This window comes from Mus musculus, chromosome 11 (assembly GCF_000001635.26).
Source record: "Mus musculus strain C57BL/6J chromosome 11, GRCm38.p6 C57BL/6J".
Classification (NCBI taxonomy): domain Eukaryota; kingdom Metazoa; phylum Chordata; class Mammalia; order Rodentia; family Muridae; genus Mus; species Mus musculus.
Window position 1 is genome coordinate 77,138,888 of NC_000077.6, and position 23,410 is coordinate 77,162,297.

Below are 23,410 nucleotides of genomic sequence, written 5' to 3' on the forward strand. Positions count from 1 at the left end.
ATGACTGTGAGCATCCACTTCTGTATTTGCCAGGCACTGGCATAGCCTCATAAGAGACAGCTAGCTATACCAGGATTCCTTCAGTAAAATATTGCTGGCATATGCAATAGTGTCTGGGTTTGGTGGCTGATTATGGGATGGATCCTCAGGTGGGGTAGTCTCTGGATAGTCCATCCTTTCATACATAACTCTTTATCTTGTCTTAAACAATGATAAAAGTATCAGGTACCTTTTGCTGCAACTAGATACTCAAGGGAACATAAGAAGTCTCACTACCCTAAATTAGGTATCCACTCTTCTTGGAAAGTGTGTCCATCTATAATAAACATCTCTCTTCTTTCGATATTTGGACTGTTGCTTGGATTGCTAAATCAAATGAAACTCGTCCCTTACCATTGTGGCCCTTTTCCTCTCAATAAGCACAGAATAGATATGGGGACTGGAACTGTCTTTTCATCTCAAATATATTTTAAAATATCTACAATACAGGCTGGAGAGTTGTGCTTGCTGCACGCCATGGATGGCCTCAGTTTGATCCCTAGAGACCACATAGAGGTAGAAGAAAAGAAAAAAAACGATTCCACAAAATTGCCCTCCGACTTCCACATATGCTACGTGGCATGTATGCACTCCCCACCCCCACATCATGCTCACACTCAAATAATAACAAATTAAAATTTCTCCATTATACAAACAAACGATAGCCTTATCTTTCACTCGGTTCACTTTCCATCCCTTCCTTTCCCTTCAATTCTTCATTCATCAACTCTTCCTTCCAAGACTTAGGAGGTTTTGTGCTTTAGAATTTTATACAAAGTCAGGAGTGCAGTTCGGGGGTAGATTGAGTGTTTAATATAAGTTCAGTTTTTAGTACAGAAAAAAAAGAAAGTCAGGGAGAGACAAAGCTAGAGATGGAGGGAAGAAGAAGGGACTTTAAGAAAAGACTGGATAGTAGTCACTAGGATTTCACTGTTAAAAAGCAACAAAATATGCTGGATATGACTACACTGGCCATGATGCTGGCATTCAGGTGAGGCAGGGAGACCGAGAGTTCTCAAAACTAACATAATGAGACCCAGTCTGAAGAAGTGTCCCCTACAGATAAAATTCCACCAAGTCCTGAAATCCTGCCTGTCCCCATTCTTCCCAGGGCATTTAGTAATTAAGCTTTAACATTGTGACTCCTACAGCTTTTAATACACCGCACTCACAGATTCTTAAGTCTCCAAGTAACAAGTCTGCATACAGAGATAAGACAAACCAGTCATTAAAAGACATTCTCCTTAAGAAATAGAAGCAGGGCTGGAGGACGCCTTGGGTAAAGGAGATTGCTGCCAAGGCAGAGGGGGATCCGAGTCAGAGCCTCGGGACCCACATGGTGGAAGGAGGAACTGGCACGCTGGCTTCTGATGTGCACAGGGATGCTATGGCTCTCTCAGCCATAGTAAATAAGGAAACGCAACAAAGAGAAACCAACTGCCCTGTAACCATATTTATTGATAAACACATAAAAGAATATTCCAACATGTAGGTATATATGCATATTTTACCATAAAAGCCTGTAGGTATAGCTGCTTCGGCAAAAGACATATCTTCTGTAGAAACCTTAGAATTCTAAATTGCAATTATAAATGGAATACTCATTCCTACCTTAGCTGTTAAAGTGTTTAGATTATCACCAAAGCCTTCCTTCATTGAAACAAATTTAAAAGCTGGTCCAGTTGAGTTCTGATGGGACACAGTGTTGAGGACTGCACTTAGTGAAACTCCGTCTAATTTCGAGCAAGAGTGCATTTTGTGGAAATAGGAACAAGTAGATTGGCTACAGCTGCCATGACTTGGGGAGATGCACGGGATCCCTCAGGAGTAAAACGATCCCACTGCAGTTTGTCATTGGACTACAACACCCAGCTTCAGCTCCAGGACATTCCTCCCTCTGAGGGACACTTACATTGTCGTGGGTTTCGGAGTAAACTCCTAGTGGTGGAAGAGCATTGATCATAGAACGCTTCCAGCAGGGCCAGTGTCCTCTGCCGATCCAAGGCCATCACCTACACAGAAAGCTTGCAATTAGTAACTGCAGCACACTTAAAATCTTCATGATGGTACATCGTGACTTCCTGAATAGTCAGTCTATCATGAAGACTGCCACCACCTCTATTATCACCATGAATATAAAGGCTACAGCACCAAAATCAAGAAGCTATATCTTGCCCGTAGGCTGATATTTAATTCTCCCATTTTGTCACAGTCACGATGCCTTGGGCTTAGCGGATATTAAAAAAAAAATTTGTGGGGACTGGCACGACTTGTTGAACTCAATGCACAGTACTCAGATCTTATGTAACATGGCCCACGTGTGTCACATACAGTTAACTGCTCCTTACTTGTCCTTTCACACGTTATTCTGAGAACATTTTAATTATGGAGAAATGTAAAAAAGAAATGGCAAAGCTAACACTGCCTGTGATCTTAGGAGCTGGAAGTAACAATTGTTGAGAGTACACACAGGGGTTGGGAGATGGCTCAGTTGGTGAAAAGTGCTTGCCTTACAAGAACAAGGACCTAAGTTTGGTCTGCAGAACCCACATAAAAAAAAAAAAAAAAAACTGGGTGTGGTGATGAGTCCTTGTAATCCCATTACTGGGGAGGTAGAGACAGGCGGAGCCCTGGGGTTCCCTGGCCATTTGGTCTCGTTGACTTGGGAAATTTCAAGGCCAATGGGAGACTCTGTCTCAAAGAATTAAAAAAAGACCAACACCCAAGGTTATCCTTTGACCTCTACCTGTGCATGCATGCACACACACATAAAAAGCGTGCACAAAACTATACTAGACCGATTATATATATATATATATATATATACATATATATATATATATATATAATTCTTTAACTTGTCTTTTGAAATTGTCATTTTAGAAGGGAGTTAAGGCAAGATCTTGCTATGTAGCCCAGTATGGCCTAGGACTTTGTAGGTAGCCTAGGCTGGCCTGGAACTTGGAATTCTTCTGCTTTGGCTTCCCAAGTTCAGGTGTATGCTACCACGTCTGGCTTTCAAAATGCTTAGGTTTACTCAACGTTTGGATATAATTTGTGCAGATAAAGAAATATGTTTTATTCATTGTAGGAGCTGGAGAGCTGGCTCAGCAGTTAGGACCACTTGATGCTTTCACAGAGAGCTCAGGCTCAGTTCCCTGCACCCACGTGGTAGCTTTATGACCACCGATTGCTCCAGCTCCTGGGGAGCCAGCTTCCTCTTCTGGTATCTGTAAGCGCCAGGCACTCGCGTGGTGCTTTTACATAAAATAGACAAAATGCCCATACATGAAAAGTACAAACTAAATCAATCTTAAAAGAAAAAGCTTACTTTATTCATTTTAACTGTTATATAGTATAATATTAAAACACTGTAATTTCTTAGAATTCTTTTATTAATAGAAATTAGGTTGTTTCTAGTATTTTGAGAAAAATAAGCTTCAATGAATAATCTTATTCACACATCCTGTGTACATTTAGATATATTTTTCTAAAGTACATAAAGGGAATTAGTATTTAAATTTTCTAAAGTAAATAAATGGAATAGTTTTTGCTTGTAAACTGGGTCTTTCCTCACTCTCTTTGGAATTATGGAACTAATAATGACCTAATAGCAACCGAGCAGTAAAAGGAGACTCTTTTCCTCGTTCTGGGATGCAAATAGACTGAGATGCCCGCAGCTCCCACCAGCCTGTCATCTGGCATTTGACTTCCTTAGGAGCTTCTGCTTGGCTCAGTCCTTGAAGATGAAGGTCTTCTCATCGGCCCTCTCCCCACCTTCCTGTCCAGCTCTGAACTGTAGCCTGACTCTAAAACAGCCGCCACAGAGCTTCAAGCTGGTTCTGTATCTCATTCCCATAGACTCCTTTAGAATTTGGTCAGTTTCCCAGCTCTGGTTTCCTGTAACATAGATGTATATGGTGTGTGTGTGTGTGTGTGTGTGTGTGTGTGTGTGTGTGTGTGTGTGTATGTGTGTACTATAAGTCCTAGAGCAATTATAAAAAGGGGCATAGCATTAGACACATGCATACATATGCACACACACACATGCCATGTGTACATGTGTTTACTCTGTGGTGTGTAATGTGTGGCATGAGAATTAACATTAGCTGTTATGATAGGAATAAATAACCTTGTGTTTGCCCCAGCCAAGGCTGTCAAGGAAAGCAGGAACATCTGTTAAAATGCTGCTGAAACTTCCATGCCTGCGAATTTATTGTTATTCAATAAATTCTGACATTGTGGAAAGACAAAAGAGAAAGAAAAGAACAGATGTGAGAGATACACTCTCAAATCAACTTCTCAACTTCTGGTTGTCAGGAGTTCACAAATACAGGGCAAAGAAAGGAGTGGAGAAGAGAGGTCAGTAAAGGAGAGGACTGTCCCTGTCAGAAGGGCAGCACAAGGGCAGTGGTTTTCCTGGGAGCCAGACACCCCTTCTCTCTTTGTTTTTTTTGTGGCTCCTGCCATAGCGACTGTCAATTGCCATAGAGCAGGAATGTTACATAGCATGAAGATGCCATTATGATGAGGCTATAGGCTGTTTGGTGGTCTCTCTAGGACTGTCTTAGAGTCAACCCATTTCTATGGTATGTCTTCTCCCAGCCTTTCATTTTTAAGACGTGTCTTCATACCAGTTCTAGCATTTTTCATTTGCTAATCTGCTTTTTCTCTTTTGTCTTTTCTGCTTTTTTTTCCTTCTTAGTTCTTGCATTTCTATCTAACTATATTTTTTAATTGGACTGCTCAGGCCTATAAATGTGTTTTTTCTTCATATCCCTTTTACTTGCATATATTAATTATACAAAAAGATAGCCTTTGCTATGACATTTTAATACTTTAATAAAATATATTTTTATCTTATTTGTTCCCCATTATCTTCTCTTGGCCTCCCACCCACCTCCCACTCATCTTTTTCTATCTTCCAAACAGTTTCCCCCAGCCCCATGCTTTTGTTAGAAAATGTTTAATTGATGTAGTTGCTATGGTTACTGTAAATCTATCATCTTCTTACTTGCCTTTTCATTCATCTCATTTGTTCTTTTCCCGTCTTCTTTTTTGTTTTTTTTTTATGATTTTTTTCAGAACATTGTATAATTACATCATTTCCTCCCTTTCTTTTCCTCCCTCCAACTCTTCCCATGAACCTTTTCCTGCTCTTTCAAATTCATGGCCTCCTTTTCTCTAACTGTTTACATGTGTGTGTGTGTGTGTGTGTGTGTGTGCATATGTATACATGTGTCTAATGTTATGCCTCTTTTTGTAATTGCTCTAGGACTTACAGTATACATCACTGATTTATAAAAGTCTACCTTAGAATGATATTATAACTCCGTAAGGCTGCGTTTCCTTGTCTTCTACCCACCATTTTTGCTACTGTTGCCACACATTCTCCTTCTGTTTTGTTTTGCTTGGTTTTGGTGTTGGTTTTTTGAGGGTTTCTCTGGTTTTGGAACTCGCTCTGTAGACCAGGCTGGCCTCGATCTCACAGAGACCCATCTACCTCAGCCTCCCAAGCATTGGGAAAGGCAGGTGCCACCACTCCTCATCCTCTCCCCCTCCCTCCCTCTGTCAGTCCGGGCAGCTCTGCTGCTAAGCTTCATGCTACTTCTTTTGTAATTTTTCTTTCCTCTCTCTGTTTTACAGATAGAATCGTGTGGACTCTAGGCTGGCCTTACTCCTCTATGCAAATGAAAGTGATATTGACCTCCTGATTCTTCTGGGATTACAAGCTTGTGCCGGCACTCCTGGTTTTCTGGGGTGCTGGGGACCCCAGGCTACGGTCATGTTAAGCCTGCATTTTATCAACTAAGCCACATTCCAAGCTGAACCTTTTCCAGTTTTTCTTTTACAGTGTCTAATATTTTGTAATCTCATATAAGAAAAAAAAATAATTCTCTATATCTTATTAATTTTATAAATATTTTAACCTTTATAAGTTCTCTTTGAAACATGGTTGACCAGAACACAAACCTAGTATAAGGCCCTGTGGATTTTAGCTTCTGTTTACCAGTTGGAAGATCTCTATTCTCAAGTCAGCAAAGCAAGGCCTCGGAGATATATACATATATATATCAGAATGCTCTACTTGATACTTGGTATTTCATGCTATATTTCTAATGTGAATAACTTCAATTAAATAAGGATCTTAGAAAATACCATTTAAAAGTTTTTTTTAAATAAAGGCTTAAAACTGTGTGTGTTTGTGTGTGTGTGTGTGTGGGGGGGGTTGTTTTGTTCTGTTGAGACAGGGTCTCATATCTCTCCGGCTGGGCTTGAACTCACTGTGTAGCTGAGGCTGGCCTTGAATTCCTGACCCTCTTCTCTTCTGAGAGAGATGGGGTACTTGGCTGGTAGTGCTACCACCTCCATTTCCAGAGATCTTCGGCCGGTTCCCCCTCATCTTCACGCAGTTCCTGAAGGGAGGTCCTTCCCCAGAGCAGCCCTCCCCTCGTCCAAGCTTCGTTTGAGAGCAGGTCCAGATTATTTGGTCAGATGTTATGGAAATCCTACAGATCTTCTGGAATGTCTAGAAGGATGCACTGGACAACATGGGGCAGGGTTTTTCAGTGCAGGAAATCTAGGTTTTCCGACAGTGACCTGAAATGAGAATCTGTCTCTTTCTAGAAGCCTGCGAGTGATCCCTGCTTCCTGTTCAGCCACCACAGCCAATATATTTATCATTCTTAAAGCATTTCCTGTACAGATAAGCATTCCCTCAATACCTCTCCGGATCTACCGCCAATAGTTCTACAAGAAGCCTCCTACCACATAGAGTTTTATTTGCTAAGGCTGTTATTTTTATGGGATAAAAAAGTCTGGAATGGCTCAATTGTTTGAAGTGTGTGTGTAATGTTTATTTATTTAAATAGATATATCTAGATGGCTTTACAAAGACACAATAGCTATTAACTTCCACTCTGAATGTTTGAGTTCTTTGTCCATTTTTTACTGGAGGTTATATGGTGTCCTGCTATTAGGAAGGGGGAATGTCCTGCTTGCTGACTGTGTGGTGTGCGGACATCACGTTGCAAGTTTTGTTATGGTTTTTTACTTTCTGTGACTTTGGTTCCTGACATGACCCTAGGTGTCTTTCTAGAGCTATTTCAGAATTTCTCTGCACAGGTAACCCCTTCGCAATGCCTATTTAGGAATGTTGATCATTTGCTGTTGTGGTGATGGGAAGTGTGGAAGGCCCACCTTCTGCTGTCTTTAAATGCCTCCATCTTGCTGCCTACTTGGACTGTCCAAATATTTATAATGTTACCTTTAGCTTCCACCTCTGATTAGAGCCAAGGAATGGAGAATCAAGTTCTAACTTAACTTAAAGGTCCAGACCACCTCTAAGCTCCCACCAGCTGGCCCCAGTTTCCTACTAAGACATAAACTGCTTTAATGCTATTTTTGATACTATTATTTATTCTTCCTTGTTCTATGAGTCTCTAATCTTTCTCAAGAACCCAGTATTTTTTTTATCTTAAAATCCAGACTTTCTTTTTTTTTCTTCCTTCCTTCCTTCCTCCCTTTCTTTTCTTTCTTTCTTTCTTTCTTTCTTTCTTTCTTTCTTTCTTTCTTTCTTTCTTTCTTCCTTTCTTTCTTCCTTCTTTCCTTTCTTTCTCTCTCTCTCTCTCTTTCCTTCCTTCCTTCCTTCCTTCCTTCCTTCCTTCCTTCCTTCCTTCTTTCTGTTTTCTGAGACAGAGTTTCTCTGTGTAGCCCTGGCTGTCCCGGAACTCACTCTGTAGACCAGGCTGGCCTCAAACTCAGATATTTGCCTGCCTCTGCCTCTCAAGTGCTGGCATTAAAGGCGTGAGCCACCACTGCCCGGTTAAATCCAGGCTTTCTTAAATGCTTGTTTCAGTCACTGCTGAAAAAAAAGTTCACTCAGAAATTCAGTGGACTTTTGTATTCTAGATTTTACCTTCCTTCCAAGATCACCACATGACTGTTTAATGATGGGAAAAAAACCAAGGAGCACAAACAACCTCTACTAATTCCTTCAAATATTATCCCGTCATGTTGACCATGGCACTAGAGTTGCTGTTAAATCAATTGGCCAAAAGAGTAGTTGCCTTCTAGGCATTTTACCTGGAAATAAAATCATGATGCCACAATCACCCGGCAAGCTCTGTCAAAGAGGCACTGTTCAGAGAAGTGTACGACAGACAAATAGGCATTGTGGACTTCAAAGACTTTATTCCTGTTGAGTTAAATTAGCGGGGATCTGAGAAACTAGATTGCAACATGTCAATTCAATTTTGAGAATTACTTTTGTTCTCAGGGGTTTGTTGGTGATCCATACTTGCAGTCTCAACACACAGGAGGTGGGGATGGGAGGATCACAAGTTCAAGTCCTGCTATGACTGTACAGCAAATGCCAGTACAGCCTGGTCCATAATAATGAGACTTTGTATAGAAAGAAAGAAACATAGATAGATAGATTTTTTAAAAATTTTTGATCATGCCTGGTATCATATATGTTCTTTAAAGGGTCTATAAAGCTGAATATATTGGTACATGCCTTTAATCCTAGCACTCAAGGAGGCAGAGTCAGGTGGATTTCTGAGTTCAAGGTCAACCTGGTCTATATATAGTGAGTTCCAGGAAATCTGGAGCTATAAAAAAAACCAAGTCTTGAAAAACATAAATAAATAAATAAATAAACAAATAAATAAGCACGCAAGCAAGCTATAGTGGCCAGCACAATGTCTCAGTGCGTTAAGGCACTTGGTACCAAGGCTGCCAACCTGAGCTCAATCAACCCCTGGGATCCACATGGTGAAAGGACATTCTCCTCTGGCCTCCACATGTTCACCAAGGAGTGTGCATGCGCACTTCCACACAGCCATCACAGACAGACACATAAATTATTACACGTGCCCTCAGAAAAGCAATTGGCTCCTTTATTAGGAGTACATCACAAAAGACACTCACTGTACCACATAGCTTCTCTTTCATGGCTACCCTCAGGAGAAACGCTTGGCTACATTTCAAACCCCAATCTGTACCTATCTCTGACTCTCTCCCTCTCTCTGTCTCTTTTTATCTCTCTTTTGTGTCTGCAGGCATACATGCATATAGGTGGAGGCCAGAGGACAATCTAGTCCTCTGCAACTAGTCTGGAACTTGGAGTAGACCAGGCTCCTGACCAGAACACCCCAGGAACTGCCTGTGCAACTTGCCCAACTCCTCAGACACTGCACACATGGGGTGCACATGCACACATGCAAGCATATTCATTCCACTATGATTGGCTTCTCTTTTTTTAATGTTTTTTTTTTCAACACAGAGTTTCTCAGTGTAGCCCTGGCTGTCCTGGAACATGCTCTGTAGCCCAGGCTGGCCCTGCGCTCAGAGATTTGCGTGCCTCTGCCTCCTGAGTGCTGGGATTAAAGGCATGCCACCACACCCAGATTTGACATATCTCTTTTGAGTTCTGACCACTGCTTTCATTTGCTTTAATTATAAAATTGCATCCTGTTCATACTATAGTCTCTCAAGGTGTTAGTGGTTACATCTGTCCAAAGGAGGCAGTCTTTGGACACCTTGAATAAGTTGTACATATTAACATTTTAAAATGAAAAGTAGAAGGCTGGAGAGATGGATCAGGGGTTAAAAGCATGTGTTAGTGGATTTTCTACTGCTGCTGTGCTAAAATACCAGGATGAAGCAACTCTAGAAGGGTTTACATGGGCTTATGTTCTAGAGAGTTAGAATCCATAATGGTGCGGACAACATGGTTGCAGGTGGTAGGCACGATACCTAGCGTTAGGTAGCTTATGCTGAGAGTTTATGAAGCCGAGAAGTGACACCTCAGCCACCCATGAATCTGAGAGATCAAAGTGGGAGGAGGAGAGGCTTTTTTACCTCAAAGCCTGCCCACGACATATTTCCTGCAGCAAGGCTGCAACCTCTCCAAACAGCACCACCAACTGGAATCAAGTATTGAAATGCCTAGAGTCAAATGTCTCTTTCAAACTGTCACAGAACACTTGTTGGTCCAGTAGAGGACTTGGGTGCAGTTCCTAGCATCCACCTGGGGGCTCACAGCTTCCTGTAATTCCAATTGGAGAAATTCCAGTGCCCTCTTCTGGCCTCCTCAGGCACTGCACACATGTAGTGCACATGTACACATGCAGACAAAAACAAGCATGCATATAAAATGAAATAACGTTTTAAAATAAATGAAGTCAATAAAAAGGCATTTTTGTGTTCTTACACCACAGTTGGCTTTTGGTGTGAGAAGGTACCCAAAACTGTCCTTGGCATTTTGCTTTCAGTCTGTAAGATGTAATGTCAATGCCAACAGCATATATCTAAGGTTTGTAAAGATGCTCTTTTCTTGATGGGGGGGGCCTGTGGGGGAAGATTCGTAGAGGAGTTGTAGTTCAGGGGATACACTGAGAGGCTGGACCTATTGACATTACAGCCGGCATCCACTTAGCTTTGAGTTGTCGTTGCTTTTTATATAGTAACATGACATTCTGTTTTAACTCTCAGTGTAGAGGAGGGTGTGGTGACCAGTGGGTATGAGAATGTTTGGAAATGTTTTAAACTTAGACATTATTGCATTAAAAAGACATGTACAGAGCTGTCTATGGAGAGACCTAGATCAAAAGACGGAGTAGGCTGCGGGGGAAATCGGCGACTGAAGCGGCCTGGCCCGGACTTAGCATTCAGGACTTTGAGTTGGGAGATACAAAGAAGGGGCAGCAGAAAATAGCTGAAACCGAAGAGGGGACAGTGCAGATTCAGGAGGGCGCAGTGGCTACTGGAGAGGACCCAACTAGTGTAGCTATCGCCAGCATCCAGTCAGCTGCCACTTTTCCTGACCCCAACGTCAAGTGATGTACAGGGTGATCCAGGTGTCTGAGGGGCAGCTGGATGGCCAGACAGAGGACTCTGGCGCCATCAGTGGTTACCCTGCCACTCAGTCTATGACCCAGGCAGTGATCCTGGGAGCTTTCACCAGTGACGATGTCGTTGACACGAGGGAGCAGCTGCTGAGACACATTATACATATTTCCCCAGCACCGCAGTGGGAGATGGGTCAGGGGGTACCACATCTGGGAGTAGAACAGCTGTTGTTACCACCCAGGGCTCAGAGGCACTACTGGGGCAGGCAACCCCGCTCAGCACAGGTCAATTCTTTGTGATGATGTCACCACAAGAAGTATTGCAGGGAGGGAGCCAGCGATCGATTGCCCCCAGGACCCACCCTTATTCCCCGAAGTCAGAGGCTCCCAGGACAACTCGAGATGAGAAACGGAGGGCTCAACATAAGGAAGTGGAGCGCCGCCACCGGGACAAGATCAACAACTGGATTGTACAGCTGTCCAAAATCATCCCAGACTGCTCTATGGAGAGCACCAAGTCTGGCCAGAGTAAAGGTGGAATCCTGTCCAAAGCCTGTGATTATATCCAGGAGCTGCGGCAGAGCAACCACCGGCTGTCTGAAGAGCTGCAGGGGTTAGATCAGTTGCAGCTGGACAACGATGTGCTCCGGCAACAGGTGGAAGATCTCAAGAACAAGAACCTGCCCCTGCAAGCTCAGCTACGGCACCACGGACTCGAGGTCGTCATCAAGAATGACAGCAACTAATTCTGGGGACTCAGGGACTTTGGGCCAAGGACTGCAGATGGCCCAGGAGCAACAGGCTAACCCCATGCCCCTCTCCTTCACTGCCTCCTCTGGCATGGGACTTGAGGGTGTTTGGCAAATGTGTTTTTGAACTGAGGCCCTGTGGCGTGGCAGTCTGCAGTGAGTGGTGTGAAACAAACCGTGTGGACATGCACTGACAGCCTGGCCTGCTCCCTCTGTGCAGTCCCCAGGCACACAGTCCCCGGGCATGCAGTCCCCGGGTCTGGTGCGCCTTCGGCACACTGCATGTGCTGTCTCCTTGCTGGACAATGGACACACTGAATCTGGGCTTGCCGTGTGCTCGCTTGGAGTGCCTGAGAGCGGGTCTGCGGGCCTAGTACTTCCACTGGCTCTTCCTTTCTGTGGAGCAGAAGTTAAGATGCGTACCTGAGTACTGGGGAGCAGGCTTCCTCAAGAGGTGGGAAAGGATGCTAGCTGGCTGCTATCCCAGGAGTAGTAGGGGGCCCAATGAGCAGCTGAGGCCGCTACAGAAGACTCTGAAGCCAGGGAGAACTGTAGGCAGGGGCAGGTTCACTGAGAGCCTTCCCTGCTCCAGGGATGGGTCTTTTTATTTCTTTCCTTTTTTTTTTTTCTTTTTAAAGATAAAATTGTTTAGAGCCAAAAAAAAAAAAAAAAAAAAAAAAGACACTTACAGAGCATCGGTACAAATAAACAGAAGGCTTATTAAACGTATTTCGGTTACATTTGAATCTACTGTGGCAGGTCTTTTGATCTAGCATAAGGGGCTGGTTGAGTTCACTGGCTGCTCAACCATGAGAACCAAAGTTCATATCCTAGCACCCAAATAGAGTCCCAGATGCCTGCCACTCCAGCTCCAAGCACTAAGCCCTCTCTGGCCTCTGGTGGCACTCACACACACAAGAGATAGACCTACAACAAGCTGAAAGTGCTGAAAAGCAATGTCACTCAAGGTGTGCACAGGGTGGGCCAATTCAATAAGAAGACAGGTACAAACAAAAGTTTTCTAGAATAGGATCAAAAAACTTTCTAGCAGTTTGAGAAAGTGGCTGCTAAGTCAGGTTTTAATCTTAGAGTTTAAAGGCGTAGACGGTATGCTCTGTATTTCTTTTCCCCCTTAGTCACCAATTTCATTACCAAATAGTGGTCAGTAGGCCACCATCATCAAACTCGATGTTTTCGAAATTTAGAACATCACCAACAAGCACCACGTCAAGGCTGGTCCCTCACATCAAACTGTGAGGAGCAGAGGGAGTTTGTGGTGTTTCACCTACCTTCCCACTGTCGCACTGTAGGAAGAGTTCTGCAAACATCTGCCTCCGCATGTCAGTCAGTATGATCTCCCGGAATTCTTCTGCGCTGTGGCACAGGTGTTTAAGGAATTCCTCAAAGACTTCGCTTTTCAAGTCTGTGATGTATGAAGAAATGTACTGCAGAAGAAAGCAGGATAAACGATGACTTAGAACCATGCTCTTTATTTTGACCTTCTCTATGATTTCCTGTCCATGGATATGAATGATATCAGCTGCAAAATGTTTCCACATTGTGTGCTTACCACAGTGCTTTCATGTGTGTGGCACTTGGCAGGCTCATCTTAGTTCCTTCTCTAGTGTCTGAAGAGACACCATGAAATTAAACTTAAAGAGAGCACAGAGAAAAAGAACCTGGATGTTCTGGTCTGTTCCTAAGGCCCTTGGAACGCTCACATTTCATTTTCAGTCCTGCCAAGTGGATTTCTAGTTCTTGCAATTGTTACATAATTAACATGGATGTGAAGAAAGTTTCATTTTCATAATTTGCTACTGAACACCAGTCATTTGTTTTAAATAGAACATGGTTTTGCATGTTCATGGGCACATTTAAATTTCTTTCTTTCCAATTTATTTTTATATTACATGTGTAAATGTTTTGCCCGCACACGTGTCTGTGTACCACATGGATGCTTGATACCCTCTTCTGACATCTGAGGAAACCTACACATATGTGTGTTTATAGTCACACAGATGAAGACACCAGCAAATATACGCATTAACTTTTTAAAAAGATATATTTGTAGCCATGTGAAAATATCATAAGCTATTATTTAACTTGCAAAAAAGGTTGCTTGTGTGTTTGGAGGCAAGGTCTCATCTTCAGCCTGGCCGCAGACTCCAGTGAGGACAAGAACCGTCTTACACACTTCTGAAGCTCTTTCTCCTCTTCCTGACTGCCGAGATTGCAGTTGCCATGTCCTGCCATGCCTGGGTTATGCTGTGCTGGGGCATAGTAGGCAACCAACTGAGATACATCCTCAGCCACCAGGTATCATGATTCCTGGTGGATCAATGAGCACAGTTAAGTTCCTATGTAATACCCAGAGAAACAGAGCAGCATAAAGGGTTAAAATTTTGTCTGGGTTCTGGGCTTGGTTTCCCTGCTATTTCACTTGCAAAATGGGTGTCACGGTAACAGCTATCTCAGAGGGACATGGTGAGGTCACAGGAATGTATACACCCTGTGCACAGAATCTGGGTATTCTCTGCCATAACTTTATAGCCATTTTTCTTGTTTACTCTTCAGGTGCTTAAGAAATCAGTGAATAGCATTTTGCTTATAGAACAGGAAGTCAGTCCTTTCAATTGACAAATATATATATATATATATATATATATATATATATATATATATATACTTAAGAGAGCTGAATGAGTCCAGTGATTTTCAAAGTATGCTCCATACACCACCAGCATTGCCTGAGAGTGTGTTGGGAGTACAGTTTGGAGCTCTACCCTTGACCTACTGCATCAGAAATCCTGGGGTTGAGATCAGTCTGGGTTTTAACAAGCCCTAGAGGGGACATAGGTTTGCTAAACGTCCGAGAACCTCTGAGCTGGATGATGTGGGGGAATTGGCCCTAATTAGTTCAGTAGCCTAAGATCTTATCCTTTATCACTAATGACTTTTTGCTTAATTATTAGGCATTTTTCTAAATTACTCATACTGTAAAATTATTATATGATTCAAATTTTTATATTATGGATCAATCCTTTAATATTGAAAATATATTGGTTCATGATAAAAATATCACTCTATAGTCTATTTAGTATTTGGGAATTAATACTAAAGCCATGTGAATTTTTTTGGTGTGGGGTTTCTACTGAATCAAGAATTAAACCTGGATTTATAACCTATGGGTTTTCTGAGTGAGCATAGTCTAATTGTGATATGTGTTAGTCATATAACATAAAGATTACCAACCAGTCACCCACTTAACTACAAATTCACCTCTAAATAGAATAATTACAGAGAACTGACCATGTCTTATAAGAACAGAAGAAAAGCATATGCACACAGCCATGTAACGGCACACACAAGAGCCATAAACTCCCACTTGTACATACAAATATTCTTACTTTGTTGTGACAGAACATTCTCACAATGCATTTCTGTGCTGCACCTAACAGCTGAGGAACAAGAAGAAAATATTCTCAAATGGTTGTTTTGAACTGTTATTTACTAGAACAAACAGGATTAAGAAGTGAGTAGCTTGTACTCAATGAAGAGACCATTATTGCTCATTTATCCATCAGAGAACAGATACATAGGAGAATGGTAGAGACTGAGAAGCATCTGTGGGCTTTAGTCTCTCCCTTTCTGTGATCTCTCATCTTATGACTCAGGACTGCATTTTCTCCAAACGTATCCGGGATCACAGGGCAATCGGATGGCATGGTGCCTCCACTGGGCCACACTTGTAGCTGCTATCTTGTCTTTAAACCCAATATTAAAATTATATTTTCTTCCAGTTTCATAAGTGGGTGCTAATAAGACAGCTGTAAAGGAAACCTCTTGAAAAGCACGTGATGTTAGCCAGGTGCAGTGGCACGTGCCTAGAAAGCCACTAACATAGGAAGCTGAGGTAAGAGGATCAAGTTCAAGGAGAGCTTGGGCTGTATGGTGAGACCTCATCTCAAAAGCAAGACAGCAAATGCTCAGGATGCTATCTCTGTGCCACACAGGATGGCCCAGTGAGTTGTTGATGAAGATATTAAATATTTCATGCAAGTTTTTCTTTGTTGAGATAGGGTCTCACTTTGTGGTCTGGGTTGGCTTAGCTTAAGAAACATTTTCTTGGGTTTGACCCAGGTAAGTGTTTTCTATAATTAACGTGTCTGATTGTGTATGTTTGAGTTTAGGAAGAGATGTTCAGACATGTTAGAAAACTAATGTTAACAGGCTAACCCAGCAAAAAAGGAGAAGATGATGTAAGGCTGATGAACGCCTCGTAAACTCATTAGCATTCTGCAGAGCTTTGTAGTTGATGGGGCCCAAGCTACTGCTCCCCTCTCACCATTCATCTCTGAGTCTTATCCTTACATATTTATAAGTAAATATCTCATGCCATATAGAAAAAAATGTGGATTTGATTTAATGCTTGCATTATGGGTTCCCAAATTACACAAGAGTTTGTATGTAACATGCTTCAAGTCCCTGCCCCCAGTTGCTCTAATTGGCAAATAAAGTTGCCAGTGGTCAATGGTTGGGCAGGAAGAGAAAGGTGGGACTTTGAGGTTCCCAGGCAAGGAACACGAGGGAGGAGGAGAATTTCCATTGTTGGGGAAGGAGAAGGTCCTGGCCTGGGAACTGCAGAACAGAGATACGGAGACACTGCCAACATGTAAGAGTCAGAAATCATGGCCCAGGAGGGCTGCAGGCCTGGGCCTGTGGTGGCCAAAGTGGGATATAGGTTTTAGTAAGTTATAATTCAGGAATATCAGAGGGGACAGAGTGTTAGCTGTGGGGAGGTTTCTGGAAGTGCTTAGCCATTGTTTAAGGCATATTAAAATAAAAGGCTGTCTGTGTGTGTGTGTGTGTGTGTGTATGTATGTGTGTGTGTGTGTGTGTGTGTGTGTGTGTGTGCCTTTCATTCATGAATCCATAACATTGGGGCAGTAGCAAGAAGTGCATGTGCACCTGCTGGGGAGTTTAGAGCAGATTAAAATATTACCACTACAAATATAATTATGACAACTATGCAAATTATAAGGTAATGATATATACTTATAATGTCCAGTCCATTATATTTGGCATTTTAGAGAAAGTATTTCATCATCAATCTTAACTTAATGAGTTTACAATTCTGTTCCTAAATCATCTTTGGTTTTAACTTGTATTTTCATCTAAAATCTCTCTCTTAAAATTTAGAACACCTTCTTTAATGCTAAACAATTTAAGTTTAATTGTGAGACTATATCTAGTCTTCAATCACATCAGAGATTTAAGAAGGAATAAATATTTGTGTATGCAAGAAGTGCAGGAACACAACTTTTAAAACTTAAAACAATTGGCAGAGACAGCTGACTGCCTGAACAGTTCCCAACATTCCTTACAATGTTGGAGCATCTATCTTCAGCCCTCTGGCCCAGAACATCTGACAGACCTTAAGTGAAGCAGGAATTATGAAGGACTAGATTACTCTGTCTTGGCAGAATAAAGCAATCAACTATCCTGTGTCCACTTGTCCTTTTGGGGCAGCATTCTGTCTACAGATAAAATTAGGGTATTTCTTGCCCCGTGGCTAGCTTGCCACAATTGAAATAACTGCACATGGAGATATTGATGCTTATCACCTTCTTTGAAATGGAAGAGGGGTACTGTCAGGGGCAGACATGCCTTGTAATCACAAGATCTTTTAATAATGAAATAACATTAAAGGACCATTGCTCCCCTCTCACCCTTTATCTCTGAATCTTAACTTTATATATTTATAAAATAAATATCTCATGCCATATAGAAAAAACGTATTTTCCAGACTTCTATACCTTTGTGACTTTTCTGCAACTTTAATCCATGATAACAGCACATAGAATAATGCCTAAAATGTGGCAAGAAATCAACAAAATAGCTGGATATCTCATCTTATAATTTCTCATCTGAGTACACATTTTCCAATACTCCATAAAATTAGACATAAGGAGTTGAGGACATGGTTCAGTTATAACATGCTTGTTGCATAATGATAAGAAGCTCTGACGCCCCCCTCCTCCCATCACTCACACACAAAAAGCTGAGTGTGATGGTGGCATGTGCCTTTAACCTTAGCGCTGTGGGGGCAGACAGGCTATGGAGCTGGATGGACAGGCAGCCTAGCCAATCAGTGAGCTCCAGGTTCAGTCACAGAAAATAAGGTGGACAGAGTCCAGGGAAGACACTCAGTGTTGACCTCTGGCCTCCACACATGTGCTGGGGCACAAAAACAGATTAATGTAGTAACAAGTTTTAAAGACTAACAATAGCAAACATTAGCAAGGATGTGGAGCACTGGGCGTCATCTTGCTGCTGCTGGGAACGGAAAGTGGGAAACAGTCTGGAAGCTTCTAGAAACACTGACTATGTAGCCCAGAAATTCCTCTGTAGATAGACACTCAAGAAAAATGGAAACATGTGTCAGTGTAAAATGCATACACAAATGTTAACGGGAGGATTTACTCACAGTGATCAAAAAGTGAGACCAACCCAAATGTTCACCAACTGCTGACTGGAGAAATACAAGGTGTATGCCCACACAGAGGAATGTCATCGGCAATAAAAAAAAAGCAGCATGCTGAAATGGGTGAACCTACATGACATCATAAGTGTAAGAAGCCAAAAATCACATTGGGTGTTTCCATTTATGACTATATCCCAAAGAGTCAAAACTACCGAGACAGAAAGTACCTTAGTGGCCGCCAATGGCCTGCGGTTTGGAAGACAAGGGGGAGTGACCATTACCTGGCATGGGGCTTCTTTATTCAGTGAAGAAAGTATTCTAACGTGGATTTTAAAGACAGTTACTCCATTTTGAAAATATATTAAAATACATTCAATTGTATACCTTTAAAGGGGCATAAGGTATTGTATAGTGGGCTGGATAATGGCCTGGAATAACCATTAGGACCCAGAGTCTGTAAATGATACTTTATGCAGAAAAGGAATACTTGTATATGTGACTAAACTAAGGTTTGGGGGCAGGGAAACTATCCTGAATTATGCAGGTAAACCCTAAACACAATCACACGTGTCTGTATGAAAGTGGGTTTTCTCAGCCAGGGAGGAGGAGGAGGCAACATCACTATAGAGGCAGAGGTTGGTAATGCTGTGAGTATAACACCCACTAGTGACCAGAAGCTGGAGGCAACCCTCTCTGGGACTTCAGCCTGTGATTGGAAGGGGCAGATGACCCACCAGAGGGGCTGCAGCCCTGCCAACACCCGATTGTGACCCGTGTTGCTGATCTTGGATTTCTGGTCTCCAGGTCTGTGAGAGAATAAACTTGTGTTGTTTTCAGAAACTAACTTCATAGTAATTTGTTTTAGCAACAATAAGAAAGAAATAATGTGTGAATTAAATCCTAACAAAGTTCTTACCACTGAAGTTTTTAATAGCTCCATAATTATTGTGTGATTTTGCTCATTTATCTTTATATTTCTAATATATTTCTCTTTTATATATTCTCTTGCAATGTGCTGCCATAAGATTTAAGAGAGCACTATCATCTTTATAAATTGTAAACTTTAAAAATGTTATATTTTATCATTTAGACATATGAAAAATAATTTTAATCTGGGTTTTTAATGTTTAATGTTGAAACCTGCCCAGTTTTGTCCACTTATTTCATTTATCTGCTCTTCCTTTATCAATTCTCTTAATATGTTTTGTCATTCTATATTAGGTGATTTGTTTATAAGACAAATATAGCACCCCACCCTGTCTATGAAAAGTCACAGCCCCTGAGATGGACAAGGTTCTGATTTTAAAACATTTTGGGAATTAGAAAGGGGGTTTATCAAAAGCACACAATGAGTGTCAAGTGTGTCTTATTTTTAAAATGCAAAAAGATCATTCATCTTAAAATTAGAAAGACTGGTTGTTTGGGCTTTTTTTTTTTTTCCTTAAATACATGGTCTTACTCCATAGCCCAGACTGGCCTCTAATTCACAATTCTTCTGCCTCAGCTTCTCAAATACCAAGATTGCAGGCATGCACCACCATGCTCAGCTGAGAGGCTACATTTAAGAGGACATTGTTAAATTCTTACCCTCTCCCTCTCAAGTAAGTAGGGGTCATATTTACAATATTTTTTTGATGATAGTGTTTTCAAAATTTTTTTGAGGATTTGGCGGAAACCTTGGTGGCTCTGAGCACTTGTTCTCTTGCAGAGGGCTGGGTTTCCGTTCTTAGCTCCCACATGGCACCTCACAGCCTTCTGTGACTCTCGTTTCATAGGATCTGTCACCCTCTTCTGGCCTCTAGGGCATCAGACACACATACAAGCAGACAAACATTCATACATAAAAAATAATAAATATTATTTTTTTAAAGATTTATTTATTTATTTATTATATGTAAGTACACTGTAGCTGTCTTCAGACACTCCAGAAGAGGGAGTCAGATCTTGTTACAGATGGTTATGAGCCACCATGTGGTTGCTGGGATTTGAACTCCGGACCTTCGGAAGAGCAGTCAGTGCTCTTACCCACTGAGCCATCTCACCAGCCCTAAATATTATTTTTAAAATTCCAATAATGCTACTTTGGCAATGGTAAAATAGGGGCCTTAGAATAAATTCAGTCTCCAGTGAACAAGAATTAACTAGTCATTTCAGTTTGTAAGGTTAAATTTCATCTCCAAAGAGCTAAAGAGATGAGAAGGTAGTTGTTACTACCAGACCATCACACACACACACACACACACACACACACACACACACACACACACACACTGTCTTACTGCCTCCACCCAAATCCTTATTCATTTGATTCTCTAGTAATTCTGGGAGTGATTAGAAATTTTTATTTCCAAATTGTCATGTCTATTTCTAGCCAAGTTTGTAAAAATAGAAAAGACTTGTTGTTATTGTTGTTGTTCTTACTGTGCTGTCCTCCTGCTTTTACTTGTCTCATAGTAAAGGAGGACTAGGTGATGTATTAAAAACCACATACTCTCAGGGATTTCATGTCAGAGAACACTCCTGTTTCTGGAAAACGTGAATTTATGTGGGTGCTAAACATTTCTATCAAATTCTGTAAAATGTTTCCTTTTCCTCTGGAGACAAACCATGATTCCGATTTTTTTTTTCTCATTTGGAAAATTGGCTACTTGTAACAGAAAAGTTTGTTCCATAAGGAGCTGTATATTTGGCTATCGTTTTAGAAGGAAAACCAAGTTGTATTCTTTATGTTACTTGTTAAAATTATTTTCAAGCTCATCCTAAAAATAAAAACACCTGAGAGCGACGAGCGTGTGGATCTTGAGAGCTCCGAGTGAGCGCGGGAGCCACAGGAAGCACCTTTAAATGACCTCTTGATTCGTTTGCACAAAAATTAACACAAATGTTTCTAAGGTGGAGACTAGCTTTACTTTTTTTTTTTTTTTTTTCCCGAGACAGGGTTTCTCTTGTGTAGCCCTGGCTGTCCTGGAACTCACTTTGTAGACCAGGCTGGCCTCGAACTCAGAAATCTGCCTGCCTCTGCCTCCTGAGTGCTGGGATTAAAGGTGTTCGCCACCATGCCCGGCTTTTTTTTTTTTTTAATTGAGGAAACTTGAGATGGTCATGGTGGCACACACTTTTAATCCCAGAATTTGGGAAGCAGGGGCAAGCAGATCTCTGAGGCCAGCCTGGTCATCAGGGTGCATTCCAGGACACTCAGGACTACACAGAGAGCCCCTGTCTCAAATAAAACAAAACAACCCCCAAAATAATAATAATAAAAGACAAAAAAGTTGAGGAAATTTGAAAAGCACTTAGACTTGGCGATCATACACAATGCCAACAATACATAACGAGCATTTATAGTTCTAACTTAAAGTAAACATCAAAAGGTAGGACAAATATGGAGACTGGGCTCGTGTCCATATTTGTTTCTACTTGTTTCAAGCTGGGGCTTGTCCTAAGTGATCCCATTTTTTAAAAGAGCAGCTTCTTCCGTCTTCAGCACAAACGCTGAGGTAGAATGACTCATGTCTTGTTTGTGCAAGTGAACAACCGTAGCACAAACCACAAGGCACAGCCTGCTAAGCAACCTCTTTATACAATAAAGTATAACAACCTAGGAACTTCAAGTTTAAGTCAGGAACACCCGGATGCATGGGGATATCAAAACCATATCAGAAACACAGACTTATGCACTTATTAAATACGCCAGACGAAAGGATGACGCAACCCCCCCCCCCCTTGGTACTATTAAAGTCATTTTTCCCATCCGGTAAAATGGCCACAGCAGTGTGTTTACCTGTGACCTGGGCTCCAGCTCAAGTGAAGTTTCTCCTGCTAGGGACAAGCAGATTGGTTCAAACTGACCCTAAAACTGCCCTCCCTTCCCCCACCCTGCAGCATTTGACAACTCTGCACCTGCAGTTCATAAAGCTTATCTGACCTCTCCAAAGACAGTTCCTTGAGTCTGAATCAGCTGCCTTCAGTATGGTCTCTCTGTGGACTCTTTACCCATTTGAAGCCTCCTATAATGCTTCCCCCCCTCTGTCTCTGTCTCTGTCTCTGTCTCTCTCTGTCTCTGTCTCTCTTTCTCTCTCTCTCTCTGTCCCTCTCTGTCTGTCTCTTTGTCTCTCTGTCTCTCTCTCTGTCTCTCTCTCTCTGTCTCCGCCTTTTTCTCTCATGTAAAGAACATTATACTTTAATACTCTTAAAAACTGTTAATACTGTTTAACTACTATTAGCAATAGTAATTAAGATTGGAATAAAAGAATCTACTATTGCCAATGACTGTGTCTACCAAGGGAAAACAGTGATATCTGGTGAATTAAGGTAAAAGAAATTGAATTGTCTTTGAATTCATGGCATCACACATTAAATGTGGAAAGACCCCAACGTGCCCATGTTGCTGACATAGCTTGTTCATATTAGAAAAAAATACAAATGACTAGGTCACACAATAAAGTATTTTAACATGAAAATATTTAACTTCTGTTAAAAAAAAAAAAAGTGAGGCTCAGGGAACATAGCTCAGAGGCAGTGACTGCCCAGCATGTGCAATCTCAAGCATTGAAAGAAGAAAAATAATCAAATTGTAGGTTTCTCATTCCTAGCAGTGCTAACTGACTGGGCTCAAGTAGGAGGAGAGCTCTTGTGCATTGCTGGTGGGAGAATAAATCACAGCAATCAACAGCACAACGTGACAGCTGGCACCCAAAACTTTCAGCTCTTCTTTCTTTGACCTAGCCAGTTCCACTTCTGGGACTCCATTCTAAACAAATGACTGGTGCTCTGTCAGGCTCGAGTAACAGTTAGACTAGACATTTCTGGCTACTGAACGGATGTCCTCCTAGTTCTAGAGACTGCACTGTCTGAATTGAAGGCTCAAAGAGTTGACGTCAGATAATGTCTCTTCCTTGGATTGCAGATGGCTACCTTCTTGCTCTGTCCTCACATTGACTTTCCATAGTGTACATGCCCACAACCACACATGTGTGTGCCCCTTTTCCAGAGAGAGAGAGAGAGAGAGAGAGAGAGACAGAGACAGAGACAGAGACAGAGACAGAGACAGAGACAGAGAGAGAATGAGAGAACTTGTTATAAAGCACTGGTCCTAATTCACTCCTAGCTCTGAATATTTTTTTAATACACCCACTTTAGGCCCTAAAGTTTAGGGGTCAGGGACTTAACATATATATTGAGAGGATGAGAGACAGTTTTAAACTGTAAATACAGATTTATATGTAGGTATTGTATAGTTTTATTAGGAGTATGAGACAGTAACTGTCCGTCAATAAACAGATGAC

The 23,410-nt window shown here is 41.7% G+C and overlaps 1 protein-coding gene and 1 pseudogene across 16 annotated transcripts in view; one reads left to right on the plus strand and one right to left on the minus strand.

Moving 5' to 3' along the window:
• Efcab5 (EF-hand calcium binding domain 5) overlaps window positions 1–23,410 on the minus strand; it is a 126,324-nt gene that overhangs the window by 48,984 nt on the left and 53,930 nt on the right. For 15 of the 16 annotated variants that reach the window (XR_003949462.1, XR_003949461.1, XM_030246082.1 and 12 more), the window contains 2 exons: window positions 12,931–13,086; window positions 1,952–2,051 (listed from right to left, as the gene is read on the minus strand). Coding sequence is in view for 14 of the 16 variants with exons in the window: in XM_030246082.1 (XP_030101942.1) it covers window positions 1,952–2,051; window positions 12,931–13,086 (256 nt within the window). In the remaining 2 variants the exon portion in view is untranslated. Of the gene's footprint in view, window positions 1–1,951; window positions 2,052–12,930; window positions 13,087–15,048; window positions 15,097–23,410 lie in introns of those variants that run through there. The other variant, XM_017314601.1, reaches the window with a different exon arrangement.
• Window positions 10,626–11,835, plus strand: Gm12345 (predicted gene 12345; annotated as a pseudogene).